This window comes from Bacillus rossius (genome assembly GCF_032445375.1).
Source record: "Bacillus rossius redtenbacheri isolate Brsri chromosome 4 unlocalized genomic scaffold, Brsri_v3 Brsri_v3_scf4_2, whole genome shotgun sequence".
Classification (NCBI taxonomy): domain Eukaryota; kingdom Metazoa; phylum Arthropoda; class Insecta; order Phasmatodea; family Bacillidae; genus Bacillus; species Bacillus rossius.
In genome coordinates, this window is record NW_026962011.1 from 47,144,634 (window position 1) to 47,167,209 (window position 22,576).

The window sequence follows — 22,576 nt, forward strand, 5'->3', positions numbered from 1 at the left end:
TTGGAGAAAAAAATAATCATAACTCCCTTCGTAAGCACAATATAGAATTTGTACAAATTTTTTATTAATCTTATTTTTATGTAAAACTTTTGTCTGAAACAATTTTTGATTAGACGAACCATTGCTGCAAGGGGTTGAAAAAATGAGGGTTAGAAATAAAAAAATCATAACTCCCTTAGGTACATTATCAAATCCGTTCGAATTGTTTGTAAATCTTATAATTTTTATCTAAACATTTTGTCTGATACAGTTCTTGATAAGACAAACTATTGCTGCGTGGTGTTTATTTTTTTCAAAAAGGTTGGCAAATAAAAAAACTCATAACATCTGTAATTTTTACACTATTAAACTCATACATATTATTGTAAAACCTAAAAATATTATCTACAACTTTCGTCCGAAATTATTTTTTATATGGCCAACCATTACTGCAAGGGGTGGAAAATAACAGGGGTTGATCGACAAAAAAAAATTCATAACTCCCTTAATATGCACACTATTAAATCCGTTCAGACTGTTCGAAAACCGTATAAAATTTATCTAAAACTTTCTTCTGAAATAATTTCCATACGACCAACCATAAATGCAAGGGGTGGAAATAACAAGGGTTGGAAGTCAAAAATATTTTATAACTCCGTTAGTAAGGGCACAATCGAATCCGTTCAAATTGTTTGTAAATATTATAATTTTTACCTAAAACTTTTGTCTGAAACTATTTTTGATAATACAAACGATTATTGCAAGGAGTTAAAAAAAACCTGGGGTTGGAATTGAGAAGATAAATGAAACTTACCTATCCGGTACACTATCGAATTCATTATTTTTTTTTAACTCTCTAAATATTGACTGAAACTATTTAAAAAAAAAAATGTTTTCTCAACCATTACTGCCAGAGATGGAAATAACAAGGTTTTAAAATAAAAATTAATCATTACTTTAAAATATATATACTATCATATCCGTTATTATTTATTGCATGAATCCTAAACTTCAGCTAAAACTTTGGCTGAAACAATTCTTTGTTAAACGGATTGTTACCGTAAAAAATGGGTTGAAATTAAAAACAAATTCAAAACTTTCTTAGTACAAAATTTGTTTGAATTTATTTTAAACCATATAATATTACATTAAACCTTGGTGCAAAGCAAATTTTTATAGAACACGTTTTTAGTGAAAGGGATGAAAGAGAGTAAAGGTAAAAAAATCAATTACCTTAGTTGGCATATCATATAAAATTCGTTCTACGCTGATGGATACGTTGAGTTGAAAATATTCGTAATATTTTCGCTGCATGGAAAATGAGCAAATATTTAATCGGTCCTTTTGTAGTATTCGAGAAAATAAATATGTTACGTAAATTAGGTTCTTTAAACGTCTGCAGAAAATTATATAAGTTCCCCAAAATATTTCAGAATAAAAAGCCCTTCGAAATGTACCCACGCTTGTAGGCTGTGCTGAAAGGGATTTTTTTCGTTGTTGTGTTGGCCTCAGACGCCTGGTTGGCGACTTCCCTTCGGACGCTAGCATTCCGCAGGTCGCCGCACTTGCTGGCGCGGGACCCCAGTTTGCTTCTCGGAATAGCTGAGTCTTCGTCTGAAGCTGAGTGTTCCTGTTGAGAAAAGATTGGTTGTCTGTAAAGTCGGTTTACGGACGATAGTTTAACGTGACAATGTCATAACAAAACTATGATGAAATGATTGCATACTTTTATGAATAAAATTGAATATTTTTTATTGAATTATCACTATTTCGTATGGATACAAAGAAGGAGTAAAATGATATCTACAATTTAATTGATAAATTTACTTTTATTTCACTCACTAATTCAAATATGTTTATTACTTTAACTAACAGATTATTTTAACTATAGCTTTTATACATGTATGCTATTTAACTTCTTCCAATCTGTGTTATTCTGTTAAGAATATGACGATGATAGGAAAAGTAGGAAACTAATAGGAGTGTTTCAAGTTTAATGTGCCTCGAAAAAGTGAAATGGATGTTTGTTCCAATCGAGTGGAAGAGAGATAGATGCGGCGCAAGCGTACAATGAGCCTAACGATAGACAGCGTAACGGGACAGTTTTTCGTGCGTGCAGCCGGCGTTCATCGATTTATTAAAAGTTGTCACGTCAACAATATATAACATTTCCAAAACATTGCTACACTTTACTACATTCTTATTACAACATTTAATGCAAATTCTCTGATCCATTTTCTTAAACAAATAATTAAAATAACAAATCGCCGATCTAACATTTTTGACAGCTGACAGTAAACTAAACATCCAAAAGGCTTAAAATGTACATATACTCCTCAGGCATGTTTACCAACACAAAAAGGAAAAAAAAATAATTGCGCGAATAAGATTAATAGAACCCACGAAATTACAAAATTCCTGTTAATTTTTGACACCTCTCGTATATTAAAAAAAAACCTTCGATGTTAGTATGAATAGCGTAATTATAAACAGTGATCAAGGATGGATGGTATAAGATGGCCACCAAAAGTATTTTTTTTTTGGTAATTTTAAGTTTTTAAGTAAAAACAATTAGAATGTCAAATTTTACCCCAGTCGAGGTACCATATTTGGAGGTCAGAGTTCAATGTCAAGGTCACAAAAATACATGATGATAGCTGGTCATTGACCTCGCCCACAATCCACTGCTCCAGGAGGAACATAATCATACTAAGTGTCCAGTTTAGCTCGAGTGAACTATAATCGAGTGGCTGGCCATCGATGATTGCAGCGAAGATTTTATTTGGTTTGTGTTGTCACTCATCAGGGTTGTATGATGGATGATATAGTGACGAAGAGATCATTAACTCTCGCCTCCCGCCGTAGGCACACTTTGGCTTGTCGGTTTTCTCGGGGTACTCCTGCTTCGCATAAACAACCCCTCCCCCCCCCCCGTCCCACATGTAAAATTGTGACTGGTGTAGGCCTAGCTAGTGCGAACAGTTTTGTTATGATGGTGAATATTTTTTGTATGGTATAAAAGTGGACTTTTTTTGTTTGAAATTTTCGCATAATACTGTAACTGCCTCAAGTAATTCATGTAATCATGTTTTAATCGAGTATAAAAATCTAATATAATCAGATTGAATTGTTCTGCTGCGATAAAACTTATTTATTAAGAAAATAAATATTTAACAAACCTGTTTACCTGGCTAATAACATCAACAGAGGCTAAACATCATATCGGCCCGAACGGCTCTGGCACACCACAACGGCAAGTGAAGTATGAGAGTTCGCAAGTACATTATCTGTGCGCTTGAATTTGCACACGGCCTAACTACACGCACTCCAACAGTATTCCAGGCGTTCATCCGGACTTATTTACCGAGGGGAGAACACATGAGTGAATATTTCAGTGTCATGACATAAAAAAAAAAGAAGTAAAGTTTTTAAAATTTCGTCAAATTGCTTTTTATTACTTAACATTTCCATCTCTTAAATTATACATTTGCGCTATATTTAATTTCTACCATAAACAAACATCATAAAATATTATTGAGTATCCAAGCCATTTACTATATAATTCCAGGTGGTGTATTTTATTTTTTTATGTTTGCCTTTAAGAGCACACACACTTCTGTGCCTTCCCAATTGCACTAAATCCGTTGATGCAGCTTTTCAAACCGGACCGTGAGCCCTCTAAACCAACCAACACGATAAAAGAAAAAAAAAAATTGAAAGCATAAAATAAATTTAAGTGATTCAAGAGAGAGGCTGTTTTCCGAACCCGGTGGGCGTGTCTTTCAGCAGGCCGTCCTCATGCACCCGTGACGTCACGCAACCGCCCTCGGCGAGCGTACGTCGAGGGTCGGTGGTCGGAGGGGGAGGAGGTGGTGGAGGAGGGAAGCGAGAAGGGGAGGGAGGAGGGATGACGGGACGCTCCCCCCTCCCCCTGCCCCGCTATTGGCCGCCCGCCACGCGACGCCCGGGCGTCCTTCCTTCCCCGTCGCGCGCGGCCAGTAGCGCAGCAGCGTCCAGCCGGGGCGCCGCGACCAGGGCCAGCGTGCGTGCGTGCGTGCGTGCGCGCGGGGAGGTCGTCGTCTCGGCGAGGGACCCCCGCGGTGCGTCTCTCGGTGTCTGCGTGTGCGCGCGTTCTGTGCCCCGAGTGCGGCGAGGAAGGAGTTCCTCCCCCCCTCTACCCCACACTCACCCCCTACTCCATCTTCCAGGACAGCGAGCGTCAGCCGGGTGCCGCACGAAGGTTTGTCTTCGTCTGATGTTCGGTTTGTCTTCATCAGCAGGGGCGCAACAACAAGGGGAGGGGGCAAGGGTATTTTGCCCCCACTCCTCTGAAACCTTGAAGTGGGGACAAACGGGAGCAAAGAAAGTGCTGTGTAATCAATTTTTAGATAATAAAACTGCTTAAATATCACCATTTTCCACCATGAAATACAAATTTTCCCGGGCCAGGACCCCCGGACCCCCCGCTTCAATAGGGGGGATCGATGATTCTTTATAAAAATGTATATTACCCCCCCCCCCCCTGCTCTTTGGAAATTTAGTTGTTGCACCCCTGTTCATCAGAGTTCGGTTTGTCTTCGAGTCCAAGTGCCCAACCCCCCCGCATGGTTAGACTCTTTTCTACTCTGTCCAACACTTCATCCAGACCATCCTCTTCTGTCTCCTGTAAATTCATACACGTAACGCATGCCAGTTTGCATCCCGCATGAATGCGCCCAGGGGTTTTCCCTGTGTCCATGCAGGTTTTACCTGGGCCCAACCTATCTCTAGTTATAGTCTAGATTTATGAGTGAGGGGAGTTAAGTCATGGCGCCAATCGTTGCCATGGCTGGCCAATCCCCTCCTAGCACACGATGCATGCGACCCTCTCCCTGCGTGGTTAATCCCAGCATTACTAGGCGTATAGGCTTCGGCCTGAGACGCACCTAGGTCCCTCCCTAACCCGGACTCCTCCAAAATACACTTAGTTTTAGTTAGGTTAGAAAAAATTCGGTTTGTCTTTATTAGAGTTTGGTTTGTCTTCGTCAGAGTTCGGTTTGTCTTCATCAGAGTTCGGTTTGTCTTCGTCAGAGTTCGGTTTTTGTTTAAATTTTTTTATAAACAACCATACTGTTAAATTTGGTAGACTTCTTCTCTTAGAGCGAAATCCAGCAGCATGGACAACCAGAATGAACTCGGTGCATTCAAATTTCACGACCCTGACTGAGGCTGCATTCTCCGTTCACATTCAGATAGAAGGAAACCCAATTTCCTTGAAATTCTAAGACACATTGTCGATGATTCATCTGTGTTTCCTACACTGTGTCCTGTTAAATACAGCCTATAAGTAGAGACCTGCAAAATTCGCGGTTTTGATGGCCTTCAGGATAGACTGCACATTCTCCTGTACACTGGGCAAATAACGCAAGTTCATTGGTTGTTGACTTGTAAGTCGTCTCAGCTGGTTTGTCTGTGATTCGATCCTTATTTGCTTGAGGGTTTATAATTATTGGTTGAGATTCGCCAAAATGAACAGTAAGCCAATAGAAAAATTATCTAAGAGGTATATGTGTTTGAATTCTAACCTATCACCGAATGAATCCGCGAATTTTGCAGGTCTCTACTTCTTCCGGAAGACAATCACTGTGCTTCCTTCTGGGGTAGTGGAATTGCCCGCAAAAGAACCGGTGGATAAAATCTTCAAAATTACTACACTGTTTTAAAATTTTCATCTTAAATTTACGAATAATGCTGGTTTCAAGTTATCCAGAAATCTTGGTAAGTTTACGGCTATCTTCGTAAGTTTACGCGCACTGAGTTCACTTACTTTGAAAATGAATCCAAAAACAATGTATTTGGTACTTATATTAAAAAATCATATTCTTGTGTCCACATATGTGTTTAACTTGGTATAGAACGAAAAATTCAACTTGGAAGTCGAAATACGGCGTAGTTTATAAGAAGATTGAGTTATTTGAAATTACGAAGAACTCTTCCTTTAACTAAGTTAAATTCTTCCTTGAAATGTCCGTTATATTTACTGTAATTTCAAACAGCGTAGGAAACACAAATTAATCATCGATGAGGTATATAATTTCAAAGATTCAGGTGTAGTAGCTGTAGCCTATAGATTCATTTTTTTAAAATCTCAGATTTCTCAATTCGGAATAACGCTCCAACCCCCCCTCCCCTCCCCAGACACACGAGATGTCTAACGGCTCACGTCATTAAACATTTACTTTTATCTAAATATGAATAGCGAATGCAGTCTCAGGGTCGAGAAATTTGAATGCACCTAGTGTATTCTTGTTGTCCATGCTTCTGGATTTGCTAAGAGAAGAAGTCTGCCAATTTAACGGTAAGTTTGTTTATATAAAAAAAAATTCTTAACAAAAGCAAACTTATAGAGTAAGGTATTCCATCCCTGTTTGGTCAATAATAAATAAATAAAGGGTGGTGTTCCATTTGCAGAATTTTGTTAAGACTAAGTCCAACAAACCATTTTTTCGTCATTACTTTTTTAAAGTTTTATTTCTAAAATTTGATCTCAATAACTCTCTTTGCATTTGTTGTTCTGCCAGAAATATTTACAACACATATTCACTCAGTGTAATATCATAGCTGTAATTATCCATAACTTGCGCGAATTTTGACACCCATGATATTACACTGAGTGAATATGAGTTGTAAATATTTCTGGCAGAACAACAAATGCAAAGGGAGGTATTGAGTTCAAATTTTAGAAAGAAAACTTAAAAAAATAAAGACAAAAAAAAAGCACGAAAAAATAGTGTTTAAGACCGAGCCTTAAGTTCTATATTTGATATCTAAACGACTTAAAAATAATTACCAAAAAGGATTTTCAAAGTAACACTGCTTTAATATCATCACATGGTTACACATACAGAGTGAGTCATAATTCGACCTATTTTCTTCGGCTGCAAATACATCACACAAAAATGTTAAAAAAATATATATATATATGTATATACATACACACAACTTATGGACTTATTTGCTTTCCAAGTCTAGTATACTGCATTGACGTTGTAGCTGAACAACTTTTTTTTTTAAATTGCAGATGATAAACAAAGTATTTAAGATCGAACACTGAGCATCTGGAAATGTTTCATTGAACAAATTTCTACAACCACCGGGAAATTTGTTGCTGTTATAAAATTATTTCTGTGGAATAATTGAGATTAACAAAAAAATCAGGAAAAAAAGAATGTAAAATAAAGGCGTAACTCCCCAATTATTTCATTAAAATCATTTTATGTCAAAAAAAATTCATGGTGGTTGCAGATTTTTTAAATTAAACTTTTTCCAGTCGCTTGGTTTTCCATCTTAGCTACTTTCTCTATTATTTGCAATAAAATAATTGTTAGCTTCCAACTTCAGCCTTAGAAAACACTCAAGATCGTAAGTAATATGTATTATATATATATATATATATGTCTGCGACTATTTTATTTCGTGATGAACCTGCAACCTAAGTTAGTCGGTCGAACCTGAATCAACCCGTGACAGTGGATTTCTCTAATCCAGGATCTGATTCCCATTTGACGAATTTTCTTACATCTTACTAGAGACCGGAAAAATTCGGGGATTCCTTTCGAGACAGGCTGGAATCCAAACTCGTTTAGCTTAATGCTGCGTCAGTGATTGGACTGCAATTTACCTGAAGGACTCTGAGCCAATGGCAAACACTCAACAAAAGAAGTATCGAATCATAAGAATCGCAGTAAACAGGTGTCCCAAGTCGGTAGCCAATGACCAGGTGATAGTTGCCCGAGTACATAAAGAATCGTGGAGTCTATCCTATCTATCCTAGTGGTCATTGAAACCGCGAATTTTTCCAGTCCCTACATATTACTAGAGACCTGGAAAATTCGCTGATTCATTTCGTGATAGGTTAGGTTTACCTCTTTTCTGCTTCGGTGATTGAACAACAGTTTATCTTTAGATTTCTGAGCTAATGAAAAACCATAAACAAAAGAAGTATCGAATCACAAGCAACCCTGATAACCGGTATTTTAAGTTAGTAGCTAATGAGCACGCGGCATTTACCCGAGTATGTATAGGATTTTGAAGTCCATCCTAGAGGTAATTGAAACCGCGAATTTTTCCAGTCCCTACATTTACTGACTGAATAAAAAGTAAAAAAAAATCACTTATTTAAGTCACTGATTCAGAGAGTAGCGAACTTGTGAGCCAAAAGGGTGTGAAACATTAACAACCGCAAGCTAGGCAGAGTGTGCAACGCAAACTTTATCAATGTTTGGAAGTAGCGAACAACCATCATATTTTAATTCTGAACAAATACTATAATTAGGGACCGGAAAAATTCGCGGGTTCAATGACCTGCAGGATGAACTCCATAGTTCTACGTACACTCGGTCAAATGTCACCCACTCATTGGCTGCTGTGTTTTGAGACGTCCCAACGTAGCATCCTGTGATTCCATACAGCTTTGGCCGGTTGTTTCTAATTGGCCAGAGTCATCGAGGTGAGTTGTGAGCCAATAGCAGAGGCAGCACTGAGGTATAACTATTTGTATTTTAGCCTATCGCGAGATGATTTCGCGAATTTTTCCGGTCTCTAACTATTATATGTTCCTTATATGGTTCACAATAGCTTCCACTGTGTGACTTTGTGTTACAGGGTATCCAGAATTAAAGGGAAAAACCAAAATAGTCAGGAAATTGAGCAATTATAAAAAAAATAAGAGAATATAGTCAGGAAAATGTTATATGTAAGGTAATTTACACTAAGTGGTTCGACAATAGCTTATCGTGTACCGCTTACAAATTAAGGGCCCGCCCACCTAGGCATACACACGGTGTGCAGAGCTTCGAAGAAAAAAAACACCACGCGATTTGAAAATTGCTCACGATTTCCGAGTGGTGTTTATGTATGACAATCATTTAAGAATACGCTGAGGGTTATATAGATGGTCTTTTTTTCCTCCCCTTTCCGGATTTCGTTTTTAAACTGCATTTTTAAAAGAGTAAAAATTTCTAAAACGCGTGTTTTCAGAGTAATTTTCAGGCATGAAAAAACCGGTAAAAATTCTTGTAAGCACGCTTGTTGTCTTGTTGTCACGTTAAACTATCGTCCGTAAACCGACTTTACAGACAACCAATTTTTTTTTGCGAGCATCTGAAAGACGCAACTCGCGGCGAGACTTTGTCGCGGTGTACGTCCTTGGGACGTGCATCCTAGGCTCGCTTGGCAGCGTGCCTGAGATGAGCGACTGGACCCTTCTATTTTTACGCGCTCGAAAGCAATTTTCGTTCGAGTACCCCTAGGTCTATTTACATGTACCAAGATGATGCATAAATGCGCAGAAAATTTCTTTCTGTGCTTTCACGAAAGATTCCTTTGAAAACCATTTGCCAAGAATCAGTTTGTAATACTTAGAGACCGGAAAATTTCGCGGGTTCAATGACCTCCAGGATAGACTCCAATATCCTCTGCACACTCGGGCAAATGCCAACTGTTCATTGGCTGTTGACTTGTGAGTCGTCTCGACTGGGTGGCCTGTGATTCGACACTTCAGTGAGTGAGGGTCTCTAATTGGCCCTCAGTCCTCCAGATTAACAGTGGACCAATGGCAGAAGCAGCACTAAGGTATAATTATTTGAATTTTAGCATAACACGAAATTAACCGGCGAATTTTTCCGGTCTCTAGTAATACTGAAAGACAGATGCTTTAACTCTGTGCAACACATGGCTATGGTTATTTTTTTTGCATATACGGAATATGTTTCTAGAGACAATACTGAGTATTTATTATGGAAATTTCCGCATAATTTTATATTTTAATTGATTTTTTTCAAGCATTTTTTAAACCATGGAAAAAATATTTGACTATTAATATTTATATTAATAGCTAGGGGCAGGCATTTTTCGCGAATAAATCTGAGCACCTATTAGACTGCAACAAAGTATACCCGTACCAGTGGTTTCTTCCTTGTGATTGGCGGCCGTCTTCGAGAGAAGTTATTGTCTTATTTCACCGGGCCAATCAGGACTTGTTGGCTTCCGCACTGACTCACGGTGATTGGTGTTGTAAAAATCTACGTTGACCTGAAATAAACTCACCCAATTAAGAAACACAGATGATGCTAAAATGTTTTAACTTTCAGCTAGTCTCGGAATATTTTCGCGAAATTTGCATGCCCCTATTAATAGCTAATAATAATGTAATATATTTGACTATTAATATACAATATTATTATTAATTTGACTATAATATTTCAATATTTGACTTTATTTTGTTGTATCATGGTTATTATGTTCATAGTTAATACTGGGAAGCTATTCAAGGAACGGTTTATAAACTACATTAACTACTGGAGGTACTTGGAAAACACAAACCTTAAATTCCCGGGTAGTTAAGTCCCAACAGGTGAGTGGAGTGAAGTGCCAGAAAAACAAGGGATTTAAACCGAACGAACACAAAAACTTCGCTGACTGAGTCCATATTGACAATTAAATCAAACCCACAATATTCATTCTCTTACCTGTAGCTTGATTTATTTGGATGTATGTATTTTTTAGTAAAAAAAAAAGACCCTTACTTATCCACTTTTCACCACTTCTTCAGTCCAATATCGAGAAAATATGAAAACACACAAGGTGATTCATATATGTTATTTGTGCTCTGTTTTTTTCCCTCCAGCTTGATTAGCTGTGGAGAGATATTTTTATTATAAACCAGTTCGTTACTTTATATGCTCGATGTTCACCGGCAGACTGACCTCCCACCAGTAATGCCAAGGAATATATTACGCGAGAAAAGGCAAAAGAAAAAAATCATGCAATCAGTAACCTAAAACATCACATATTTTTTCATTTACAGCTGTTTTCACGAAGCCTTGCGAGTGGAATCACACACTTAAATCACTGCCGCATAATTTGACGTCATTATTTTCCATATTTATTTCTTTTCAAAGTAATCGGCTAGTGTATATACTTTATAAAAACAATATCATAGATATGAGAATTGGCGTCTTCATAACTACGTCCAATTGTGTAAGGTAACCAAAATCATTTCCAGTAAATGTTTTTATTCGTTACGTAGAAACTGTCGACTTCCCAATAATATAAGCTGTGGCGAACCGCGCAAGTACCCCATTTTACTCGGAATATTTTGACTCTATGTATTATTTATTGCACCGTTTAAAAAAAATTGAATGTCTGTAAAGTCGGTTTACGGACGATAGTTTAACGTGACAACGTCATAACAAAACATTGATGAAATGTTTGCACACTTTTATGAATAAAATTGAATCATTTTTATTTTAATAATAAAAGAATAAATACTTGAAATTATACTAGTAATCAGATTTTTAAAAGGCAAGAATAATTTGCTTTTATTGCCGAAATTGTTGTTGTAATAAGCAATGAAAACCACATGAACTTTTCACTTCACTTTATAAACAGTCGACGAAACATATCACGTGTAGATGACTTGTAATTAATTTAAAAAAAACTGGCGTTCAACTATAAAGTTTAAATATAATTATGAACAAGTTTTCATATAAATAAAATGTAATCAAATGTCTATCATCAATTATATGAATTACCATAATTATTTTAGTCAATTGTAACATAACCAATTATTACTGCACTCGCCGACAGCGTAACGGAACACAGCGTAACGGAACAATGAGCGTAACGGGACACAGCGAAATGGGACAATGTGCGGAACGGGACACTTTTTCGTGCGTTCAGCTGGCGTTCATAGATTTATTAGACGTTGTCACGTCAAAAAAAGAAAGTTCGCTGACAAAACAGCAGCGGACACGTAAAGGCAAGAGGACGGAGCCACGTCATGAAATGAGAAGGCTGGTCAAGAACCGTCGAAGGTCGGGAGTAAAATGCAACACGCGAAGAGGTTTGTGTGGCTATTAGGTAATAGTTTAAAGTTTGGGGTCTCAAGTTTCTCGGTAGCTCAGAGAAAAGTTAAAGTCGGAAGGATCTTCAAGATTTACGTGGGCTTGTACTGACGACAAGCGAGCTGAGAAATAACTGTATACTGAAAATGGAATTAAAACCGTTACTGCCGTGTTACAGGAGCTAGTAATTTTGGAATTTTAGATTATAATTACTTACTAACGTGATGCAACATGCGTATTATAAAAAAATTATTTAATTTTGTATGAATTACCTATGTCACATATCCTATGTTTTTTTCTTTAAAGCGCTGTTCAAAATATTGACTGCTTTAGATTTCACTGTTTAAATCCTCAACTTATTAATATAAATAAATAAATTTGAAGTGGCTGTGTGTGATTTTCTAATAATTGTAAATAACATATTTTTTTCTGCTAGCATATTAAGTACCTAAAACAAATCTAACGCAAAAAAAATGGCTTGCTATAAGAAACCTTTAAAATTGCTGATGCTATTGACTTGAAATTAAAAAAAAGAAAGTAAGCTAGTGTTTCAGTATTCGCCAGTGATGCGTAAAAATGCAACCTCGATAAAAAGAAAATTCATGTGTTCTCATGTTTATCATATTGCAAATAAACTTATAATACGAAACTATAAGTTTGTATATTTATTTGTGTTTGCTTAAAATAACTGAAATCAGTCTGTAAATAATCACTACAACATACTGAGTTGATTCAACATTATTTATCTATCTATATAAAATTGTTTATTGGTATGCATGGCGTTGATAAACTAGACACAGTTTGGCCGATCGATACATCGAAGTGTCTTTTCACGGATAGGGTTTTTTTGCTATCCATTTTTTTTAACTCGCCGCTAGATGGCGCTGCAGCGCATCAACTTCTAAACCTTTCAACTGATCGCCTTGGGTAAACAGAATATCATAGGTCATAGTCACACAAACAACAATATTGTGTGTCATTCCTCTATGTCCACCACACTGTCATATAGCGCTATCCATTTTGATTTAACTCGCGGAAAATAATATATCACCCTGTGTTCAGCCCGGGCAACGCCAAGTACTGCAGCTAGTATTGTATTTCAATGTTATTAAAAAGGGAACAAAAGAATTTCACTAGATTTGATCAACGCCTCTTGAGATTAAAAGGCGCGCGCTCTACCGCTGTACTACCGAGTCCGTTTACATAGTGCAGGAAGAATATGTATTATATTTATTAAATACAGGGCTTCTTAGGTTTTTTTGTTGTGATAAAATCGATAACGCCGGCTGCACGCACGAAAAAGGATGACTCATTGTCCCGTTACGCACATTGTCCCGTTGCGCTCATTGTACGCTTGCGCCGCATCTATCTCTCTTCCACTCGATTGGAACAATAATCGATTTGACTTTATCGAGGCACATTAAACTTGAAACACTCCCATTCGTTTCCTACTTTTCCTATCATCGTCCTATCCTTAACAGAATAACACAGATTGGAAGAAGTATAAAAGTTATAGTTACAATAATCTCTTCGTTAAAGTAATAAACATATTTCAATTAATGAGTGCAAATAAAAGTAAATTTATCAATTAAATTGTAGATTTCACTTCAGTCCTTCTTTGTATCCATACAAAATAGTGATAATTCAATAAAAATGATTAAACTTTATTCATAAAAGTATGCAATCATTTCATCAATGTTTAGTTATGACGTCACGTTAAACTATCGTCCGTAAACCGACTTTACAGACAATCATTTTTTTTTTAAATTGAGATTACTTTTAACTATAAATATTTCGGGGTGGTTTCACTATCATAAAGTTTAATTTGGCACATCAATACGTTTGGTATATACCCTAATGTTTACAAAAGTGACTTTATGCGGTTACACGTATGCGGTGAATACACGTGGGTCCGCCATCTTCGTTACATTTCCGTTCACCAACTTCCGTTCCATTATCACGAAATTACTCCCACCGAGCGCCGTATATCGAGAGATAGATGTTTACACATCAAAAAGTTTTGAATAGTTACTCACGGTTAATATATTCTTTATTTTATTGCTACATCTCAAGGAGAAGCCTAAGATGTACATCAAGTTCAGTCCCTGCCCGAACACGCCCGAATATTCACCTTCGGCCAACCTCGGGATTTGTTTTATTTTTGCGCAGGAAAAATGAATTCAAATATTAAAAGTGGTCGGTTAGGTTAGCTACATTAAAACACTTTAAAACACTATGGACGGTTAGTTAGGTTAGTAGAGCTACATTAAAATAAACAGAGAAATATAAATATGTATAAATAAACCCGAGGTTGGCCGAAGGTGAATATTCGGGCGGTTTCGGGCAGGGACAGAACTTGATGTACATCTTAGGCTTCCTCATCTGAAGGCTTCGTATGGTTTGCTTGGCAGACATAGAGTTAGGTCAAGCTCCGCTTTTATTTTAACCAGAATTAGGCCCGCGGTGAATCGCGTACCAATTGTCGAAGGTGAATCTCAATCAACCACATACGTTCGTCGACACAAACTAATGTGAAAGTTAAACATCCGCAGACGAATGGTAATCCGAGTGCAGTCTGCGATACGCCAGTGTGCTGCCGGCAAGAATCATGGAATATTATGGGTGTTGCTGTTACCGAGTTTGGGATTAATTTAGTCGACATAAGGACATAACTATTTTCCTTCATCACTTGTTTCCAACCCTTGCAATAAAGGATGGTCGCATAAAATTATTTCTGACATTATTTTGGTACTACTGCAATAAAGAATAGAAAATTATTAGCTAAGCAATATTTAAAAAAGTTAAGGAAGTTATAATGATTAATTTTTTTTTTCCATTATATATCTTGGGGGGGGGGGGGGGGGGAAGGGGAACCCAACAATAATTCAAAGTGTGAAAAGCATACGAAATGATTTTGCCACTTTCAAAAATTTCGGGGGCTTCGACCTTCCTATAGATTTTTCGTGGTCCCAAAAATTTTCTGGGGTTGGACCGACTCTCCCTACCCGGAAGGGGGGGGGGGGACATTACTCTTAAGTCTTGGGATTATGGTATAAAACACGTACATAACATAAGTACATAGACTGTGAGCCCTTAATATCTCAATCGTCGAAGAATATTCCAAATCCTGTTTCCCGACATCAAAAACATATCCCTCCAGTTAAGCTATCTGCTCCGAGACGGAAAAGGGGGAGGGGGGAGGGAGAAGAAGGGAGGTGGGTATAAGATGGATTGGGAGAGTAAGAATGGTCCAGCCATTTGGTTTTGGCAGCCCTTGAAAGTTTGGCTTTTTATGTCGAAAACGTCCGCTCTTAATAATGAAATAAATATAGGACGAACGAAAATAACTGTGCCGCGACTTTGTCCACCTGATCAGAATAATTCATGCGGTTTGTTTGTTTGGAAAAGACTTACTACCCAATTCACGACAAAACTGAAATAATTTTCTAGACCGACAACTTAGAGCTACGCGTTGTAATGATTTACGGAAATGTAGATTAAAGAAAAATGTTTTTTTTTTCTTCGGACACACCCTATATACATACACTGTATATCATAGAAAAAAAAGATCAATATACAAACACACAAAAATCAAAGATTTTGTGTCTGTATTTACTGTTATTGTTGCAACTCCCTTATACGCAGATGTCAGCCCATAGTGCTAATATGTGTTCTGTGATACTAGGAAACTTCTCGTTGTCGAAATTTGGAATTCTAAACGCCAAAAAAACTCATCTAATTTAAAACTATTTTTTCACGTGCAAAATTCCGTCTCAATTAGAACATTCAAAATGCCTAAAATATAATTTCTTATCAACCTTTTTTTCTGTGAAATTTTTAATTCGGGTTTTCCTCAATCCGGAGCCAGACTCAGGTCAAGTTTTATCTCTTTTGCCTACAGTCAGCAGGGTGATAATGAGTTACTACAAGCCGAAAATTTTTATAGCCTATTTGAGTTCCGTTCCCGCTATATTTTTCCAAATTCGGTGTAACGCTTAAAATTATGAAGACTCGCGAAAGGGCTTATCACCTTGATCTCTGAACCCTAAACTAGAATCATCAACTCAAAACTCTAACTTCTTAAAGAATCAACTCCCGTGTGTATGTTAAGTGTATCTTTGTTACTGGGTGCTGACAAAGTTGGCGGATTTGTACTCTTACATAAAAATCACTCCTAACATATCTGATTATACTCATATGTATCATAGCGCTCCGTGACAAGGAAGAACTACCCCTTGTAAATGAACATCTATCAAGTTTTAAATTGGTATGAATAACTTTGAAATATGAAAGTATATTATTTATGAGTGTATATCCATGATTAACATGTGCACGTTACTAGTCGATAGATTTGCGTCACCAATTTCATTAAATTGTTTTTCAGAGTCGCAATATATTATTTTTGTGGTCTGTTAGTTGATAACAGTCCTCCTGACACTGCAAATACAATTTATGACGTTATTCGTGGTTGTGAAAGGGCCTAATATAAAGAATGAATGATTCATGGGATTATTATTATTATAATTAATACTGTGCTGAAGCTACGTGACTTGTACGGTGTATTGCGGTCAACTATGATGTACATAACCCCAACTTGATATTTTTTAGATACTTATTATTTATTAAATTCTATCAATTTATGGTTTTCCCATGGCATCACCCTCAAACAATAACATGACGTGAGTTGCTAATTAATAATATATATTTTTAATTGAAACAATAATCTTACGTAGGTAATTTATCATGAGCTATGTGTAATACCTTAAGGTAAAAAGGACATAAATACGGCATCCCGAAAAGCGATCTTTCAGTTAGCTGTGTTACGTCCCCGAATCCACCCACACTTTTCACAACGCTACACTTGGTGCTATATCCAAATGGGTAGCTGGAATTCGAAAACCCTAACTTGTAAGAATTTTATCAAATTCGTTGAGAAGAGAACTGCTGCTTCATTTATTTTCCGAGAGCACGAGGACATAATAAGTAAGGAAGCAAGAGGAACTTTTGGTGCCTCTATAGCCTCTGGGTACTTCCAAGGTAGTCTATATGACATTGAAGGGCTATATTTTGACCACAGCCGCGTCATTCTTCGGAGAGAAGAGGGGTCCAGAAAATCAATCAACGCGAGCTACATCGACGGATTCGAGTGTCAAAAGGCTTATATCACCACGAGGATACCTCATTCAGTGACGGCAATTTGTGACTTCTGGAAGGTAATATGGGAACACCAGACCGAGATCATAGTTATGATCAATACTCCAGAAGTGAACAGGAATGGGATTTTATATTGGCACCCGGAAGAAGGAGGTATGTTTGAATGTGGAAAACTAAGGATCACGACGGCCGAACTTTACCTGGATCATCCGAATTTCGAAATCACGAAACTAATCGTGAAACACGAAGATGGAGGCCTGTTGTTCGTCAACCACTTCTCTTATAATAAATGGCAACAGGACCATATTTTGCCCCTAGCGTGTGACTTCCTTGACTTCATGTTCATAATCCGAACATACAATCAGCTGGTAGGCACGCCAGAGTCTCTTAAAGGCTATAAGAGTCCTATTGTAGTCCACTGCAGCGATGGACTAGAGCGATCAATGGCGTTCTGTGCCATTGATATATCGATATCTCAAATTCTAAAGACGGGTAGAGTTAATTTGTTTTCTATTGTGTTGAAACTTAGAAGGGACAGGTTTGACTGTCTAAAAGATGCAGACCACTATCGCTTTTGTTATTTAGCTTTATATTTCTATTTTACGTGTTATATGTAAGCATATAAATTTTTACTTTATTTTATAATGGATCTCAAATGAATTGTCCTCATGCACGTTAACAGTATTTAGCTACAACTATTCTCTAGTTTAAGTTTAGTTACAGATAAGTTACTCTAAGATTTATTTGTAATGAACATTATCAGTGAAGAGTTTTAGCCTGTAAGTAGATCTAGAATTTCATGATTGCATAATGACTTTGTCAAAATTTTTTTAAATGTCTAATAAAATTAAGGATCCAATGTATAACTTTTTTTATTATTTTTTCAAAGACTTACCAATTATTTAGAACCTTACTGTTTTTTTTTTATTTTCTTTATTGAAACTTTTGAAGTATCAAAACCTTTAATAGGTAAATTCTTAGGCTAACAGGAGTCGGTTTATTGTTAAGAGTTTTATAAGATGACTCAAATGACAGACACCTATAAAGTTGATGAAAGGTTGAATCAAAATAAAAATATGTTGTAAGGCTAGGTTTCTTTAATATCTAGGTTCATTAGATTTATCGGAAGTACCAACTTTTGTAACGAATGAGTTAATAAATCCACATCATTGGGTACGATTTGGGAATCAATTTGCAAAAATGCCGTAAAGTTTGATCGAATGTCAACCATAAAGTAGTACAAGACACGGTTTATAAAAATGTACTGGATTAAAGCTGGGATGCTAGAATTTCTCTGCTGTCTTATCTTCAGCACTACTGATGGTATTGATATAGTCGCCGTATATACTAGTTGATGTAGACAGGTATCTACGGCGCAAAACGTGGCAGTTCTTCCGATTCCTGCATTTCCATGAACAACAATAGAACCTAGTTGAAGGGGGTTAAAAAAATCATGATACTTATTATTTACTAACAGCAAGAACTCAAGAAAATTGTCCACTTTGGGAATATTGTTTTCGGGCCAATCCAAATATTTGAAGTGATGTACGGCCCTAGACTCTCCAGTCTCTTTGTGAGTAATACTCAGTAGTGTTTCGATGTAGTAGTGTTTTGAATTGATCTTCTTTTCCTCCCAGACTATGAAGTCACTGAAGATTGTGTTATCTTGATTATAAGGAAAGTAGTAGGTATTGTTTGGATGTGACTCTTCCATGGCACCCAGCATTACAATAACACGGACCTCCTGCTCCCAAACCATGGTCCAGAAATTGTTCAAGGTGCTTTCCATCGGATGCTCGGTCGCTATAAATTTTTTCGATAGGTTAAAACCACTTACGTAATTGGCGTTTATGTAATCTGAACCGTCTTTGGTGTCATGCAGAACTACACGGCTGCTGTCCCAACATGGGGTATCCAAAAATCGGTTTTTGCTCTTGTTGGTAAGCTTTTCAAAGTTTTTACAAGTTCCGGTTATTGGTACAGCAAGAAGGCTTGAATGTTCACGAGCAACAATGTTTATGAACGTCGGGTGATTGGATCGTTGTAAGAATTCGATCGTTCCATAAGTTGCGAAGAGATTGGTTGCCATCACTGCAGATAGGGGACACTGGATTTAATGAGGCGAAGACGTGTGACCACTAAGACTAACTCTGTTGTACTGAGTTCATAATTGGTTTGATTCGCTATTTATAAGGTTTGTTATCTTAAATGGGTAAACCAAAAATTTTTTTGCGGTCAACTATTATTTACAGAACCCTAACTTGGTATTTTTAAATACATATTTTTTAACTGTTATCGATTTATGGTTTACCCATGACGTCACACTCAAACAATAACATGACGTGAGTTACCGATTAATAATATAATAATATTATTAATTAATTAATAATATATAATTTTTAATTAATTAATAATATATATTTTTAATTAATTAATAATATATATTTTTAATTAAAACCATAATCTTACGTAGGTAATTTATCAGCCATGCGTAATACCATAAGGAAAAAAGGATCCTATAAATACGGCATCCCGAAAAGCGATCCTTCAGTTAACTGTGTTCCGTTCCCGAATCCACCCACACTTTTCACAGCTCTACACTTGCTGCTAAATCAAAATGGGTGGCTGGAATTCGAAAACCTTAACTTGTAACGGATTAATCAAATTAGTTGAAAAAAGGAACGCCGTTGAAATTATTTACGACGAACACAAAGAAATAATGAATATGGAAGTGGAAGGAACTTTAAGCGCCCTTACATCTGCTGAACACCTTGAAAACAGTCAACCGGAGAAAGAAGAAATGTGGTTTGAACACAGCCGCGTAATTCTTTCAGAAGAAACAAGCTCCAGCAACTACATAAACGCTAGTTACATCGACGGCTTCAAACGTCCTAAAGCGTACATTGTAACAAGGACTCCTGATTCGGAGGCGACGACCCGTAATTTTTGGAAGATGATCTGGGAGCATCAAACAGAAATTATTGTCATGCTCAATAAGTCTGATGAAAATGGGAATGGCATCTCATATTGGAACCCAGAAGAAGGATCGTCGGTTGATAGTGGAAAGCTAAAGATCCAGACGATCAAAGTACATGAGACTCATCATCCGAAATTTCAAATCACGAGTCTTCTTGTAACGCACGAAGATGGAGACGAGTTGTACGTTAACCACTTCTTATTTAAGGACTGGCAACGAGACGATATCTCGCCCTCAGAATGTGACTTCTTGGACTTAGTGTTTATGTCACGACTTTACGATCGATCGGCAGGGACATCAGTGATTCTTAAAGCCTATAAGAGTCCTATAGTAGTCCATTGCAGTGATGGATTACAGCGTTCAATGGTGTTTTGTGCTATCGATATTTCTATATCGAGAATTTTAAAGTTAGGTAAAGTAAATTTGTATTCTATTGTATCAAAACTCAGACAAGATAGGTACAATTGCCTGTACGATGCAAACGACTATGGTTTTTGTTACTTAGCTTTGTATTACTATTCTATGTTTTATATGTAAGTATAAAAATTTATATTCTCTCCTTTATAGTGGATCTCATGTAAAGTATTCTCAGGAATGATAACAGTATATAGCCTTAACTTTTCTTTAGTTTAATTCTTCGTTAGTCGCGTCTTTTTTAATTTCTAATTCCCCCTGTAGGGGCTTCCTATAAGTTGAGTAGTTCTTATTCGGCGATTCGTTCATATAGCGATCGACAAACGGTTAAGTCAAGTGATAGATAAATTAGCCTAAGATATAGTTGTAGTAATTTAATTACTAGTTAAGAGTTTTTAACCTGTAAGTAGACATAAGATTGTATTATAGCGTATAGAAGATGTAAAAATTTCGGCAAATGTTTATAAAATAAAAGATTTAATGTGCAACTTTCTTTGTTATAATTTCCTCAAAGACCTATCACTTACTAATTATTTAAAACTTTATTATATTTTTCGTTTAAAACTTAAAAAGTTCATAAAGCTTTAGTGGGTGGGCTTTTTAAAGTCTTAGTTAAAGTAATAACTTTATTATTGAATTAAAAAGTTTTATAAAAAACTTAGAGCACATCTGAAACACCATCGTAGAAAAAAAACTAACTTTACCCTTACACACTATCTTAATGCTAGTTGCGTTCAAAACACAAAATATTAATGTCTATAATTAAAACATATAGTCTCAAAAGTTTAAATAAAACTCACGCAACTACTTCATTAAAGATCTAATTAATTAGAAAATAAATGGTATGCGCATTGTTTTATTTTGATCAATTTACAATGATAATTCTTTAAGGAATTCACATTCGAAATACCAATATCTTCTTTCTAAATCTTAAGACATAATCAGTACAGTTGAATCTTTTAATCTAAAACATCAATTCCTGTCCACTAATTCCTCCTATTAATTAAGTAAACTGTTTGTTTATTATTTACTGTAAATTTTTAACTAGATTTAAAGCCTCTGAAGTCAAATTAATTTTACTACTGAAGTTGTTCGGGGAAAAATAATCTATCTGTTACAGTAAAATAAAAAAAATCTGTTTACTTGGTAACGCTTTTATTCCAATTGTTTCTACACATTAAAAATTTAACAATAATTTAGACTTACATCCTAGTAACAATTATGATATTTAGACACATTGAAAGAGATAATAAAAACCTAGCTACAACAACCTTAAATCTTATTTCTAAGTACAATACCGGATGGCAGTTTCTTCAAGAGAGCGACTTATTTATATTTCACAGTTGCGGTTCATATTTGTTGGCCCTATTATAATTTTTAAACCTTATGACTTAATCAGTACAAATGAATTATAAAAAACTTACACGCATGGCCTGATCGACTAAATCTTATCAAGATAGGCCTTGACTAATTGATAACATAGTACATAAAGATCTGGGTGGTTAAAGGACCCACACGTTTGCTCTATCATTTTTTTAAGGACATTTGGCAATGACAGCATTCCCGTTCTATCAAATTGCGTAATACAAATATCGAGTGCGCAAAATACTTGAGAGCTCCCCAAACCATCAAGACAATGGACCAGCATAGGGGGAAATTTTTTGTCAGCCACCCTATTCGCTAACTTAACATACGTGTCATTAACAAAGTAATAAAATTCTATGAAGGCATCTAGCTGATGAGGAAATTTACTCCTCGGCCAAGCAGTGTATTGGTAGTGAAAAATCATGCGCCTTGGTTTTGACTTCAATTTAGATGCAGTCAGAGTTAACAAAGTCAAAGTATAGTGCGAATTGATTACTATCCACCAAGTTTTAATCTGAAACTTTTTACATGCTAAAATATAACCTTCCTTGGAGGACCAATATTGGAAGCTCTTATCAGTTAGCTGGCACGTCATTACAATAATTTCCACTTCGTTATCCCACACCGTTTGCCAGAACATTTCACAGTCTTCCTCTCGTGGATTTTTGGTACAAATAAATTTCTGTTGAGTTTCATATCCACCGACAAAGCTTGCCTCTGGAATTATCAAATTCTTGGACTGTTGGCTGTAGAAAAGAATTTGGAGATATGAGAAACAGCCCTTAATCTTCAACTTCTTGGT

At 36.4% G+C, this 22,576-nt stretch overlaps 1 protein-coding gene across 1 annotated transcript; it reads left to right on the forward strand.

Moving 5' to 3' along the window:
- Positions 1–19,635: 19,635 nt before the first annotated feature.
- On the forward strand, positions 19,636–20,532 carry LOC134542222 (tyrosine-protein phosphatase non-receptor type 9-like). Its single transcript, XM_063386306.1, has one exon. The coding sequence runs from the start codon at positions 19,636–19,638 to the stop codon at positions 20,530–20,532; it is 897 nt and encodes a 298-aa protein (XP_063242376.1).
- Positions 20,533–22,576: the final 2,044 nt, after the last annotated feature.

What these genes read in the sequence shown, in the direction of transcription:
- LOC134542222 (XM_063386306.1), top strand. Translation starts at nt 19,636, where the DNA reads ATGGGTGGCTGGAATTCGAAAACCTTAACTTGTAACGGATTAATCAAA.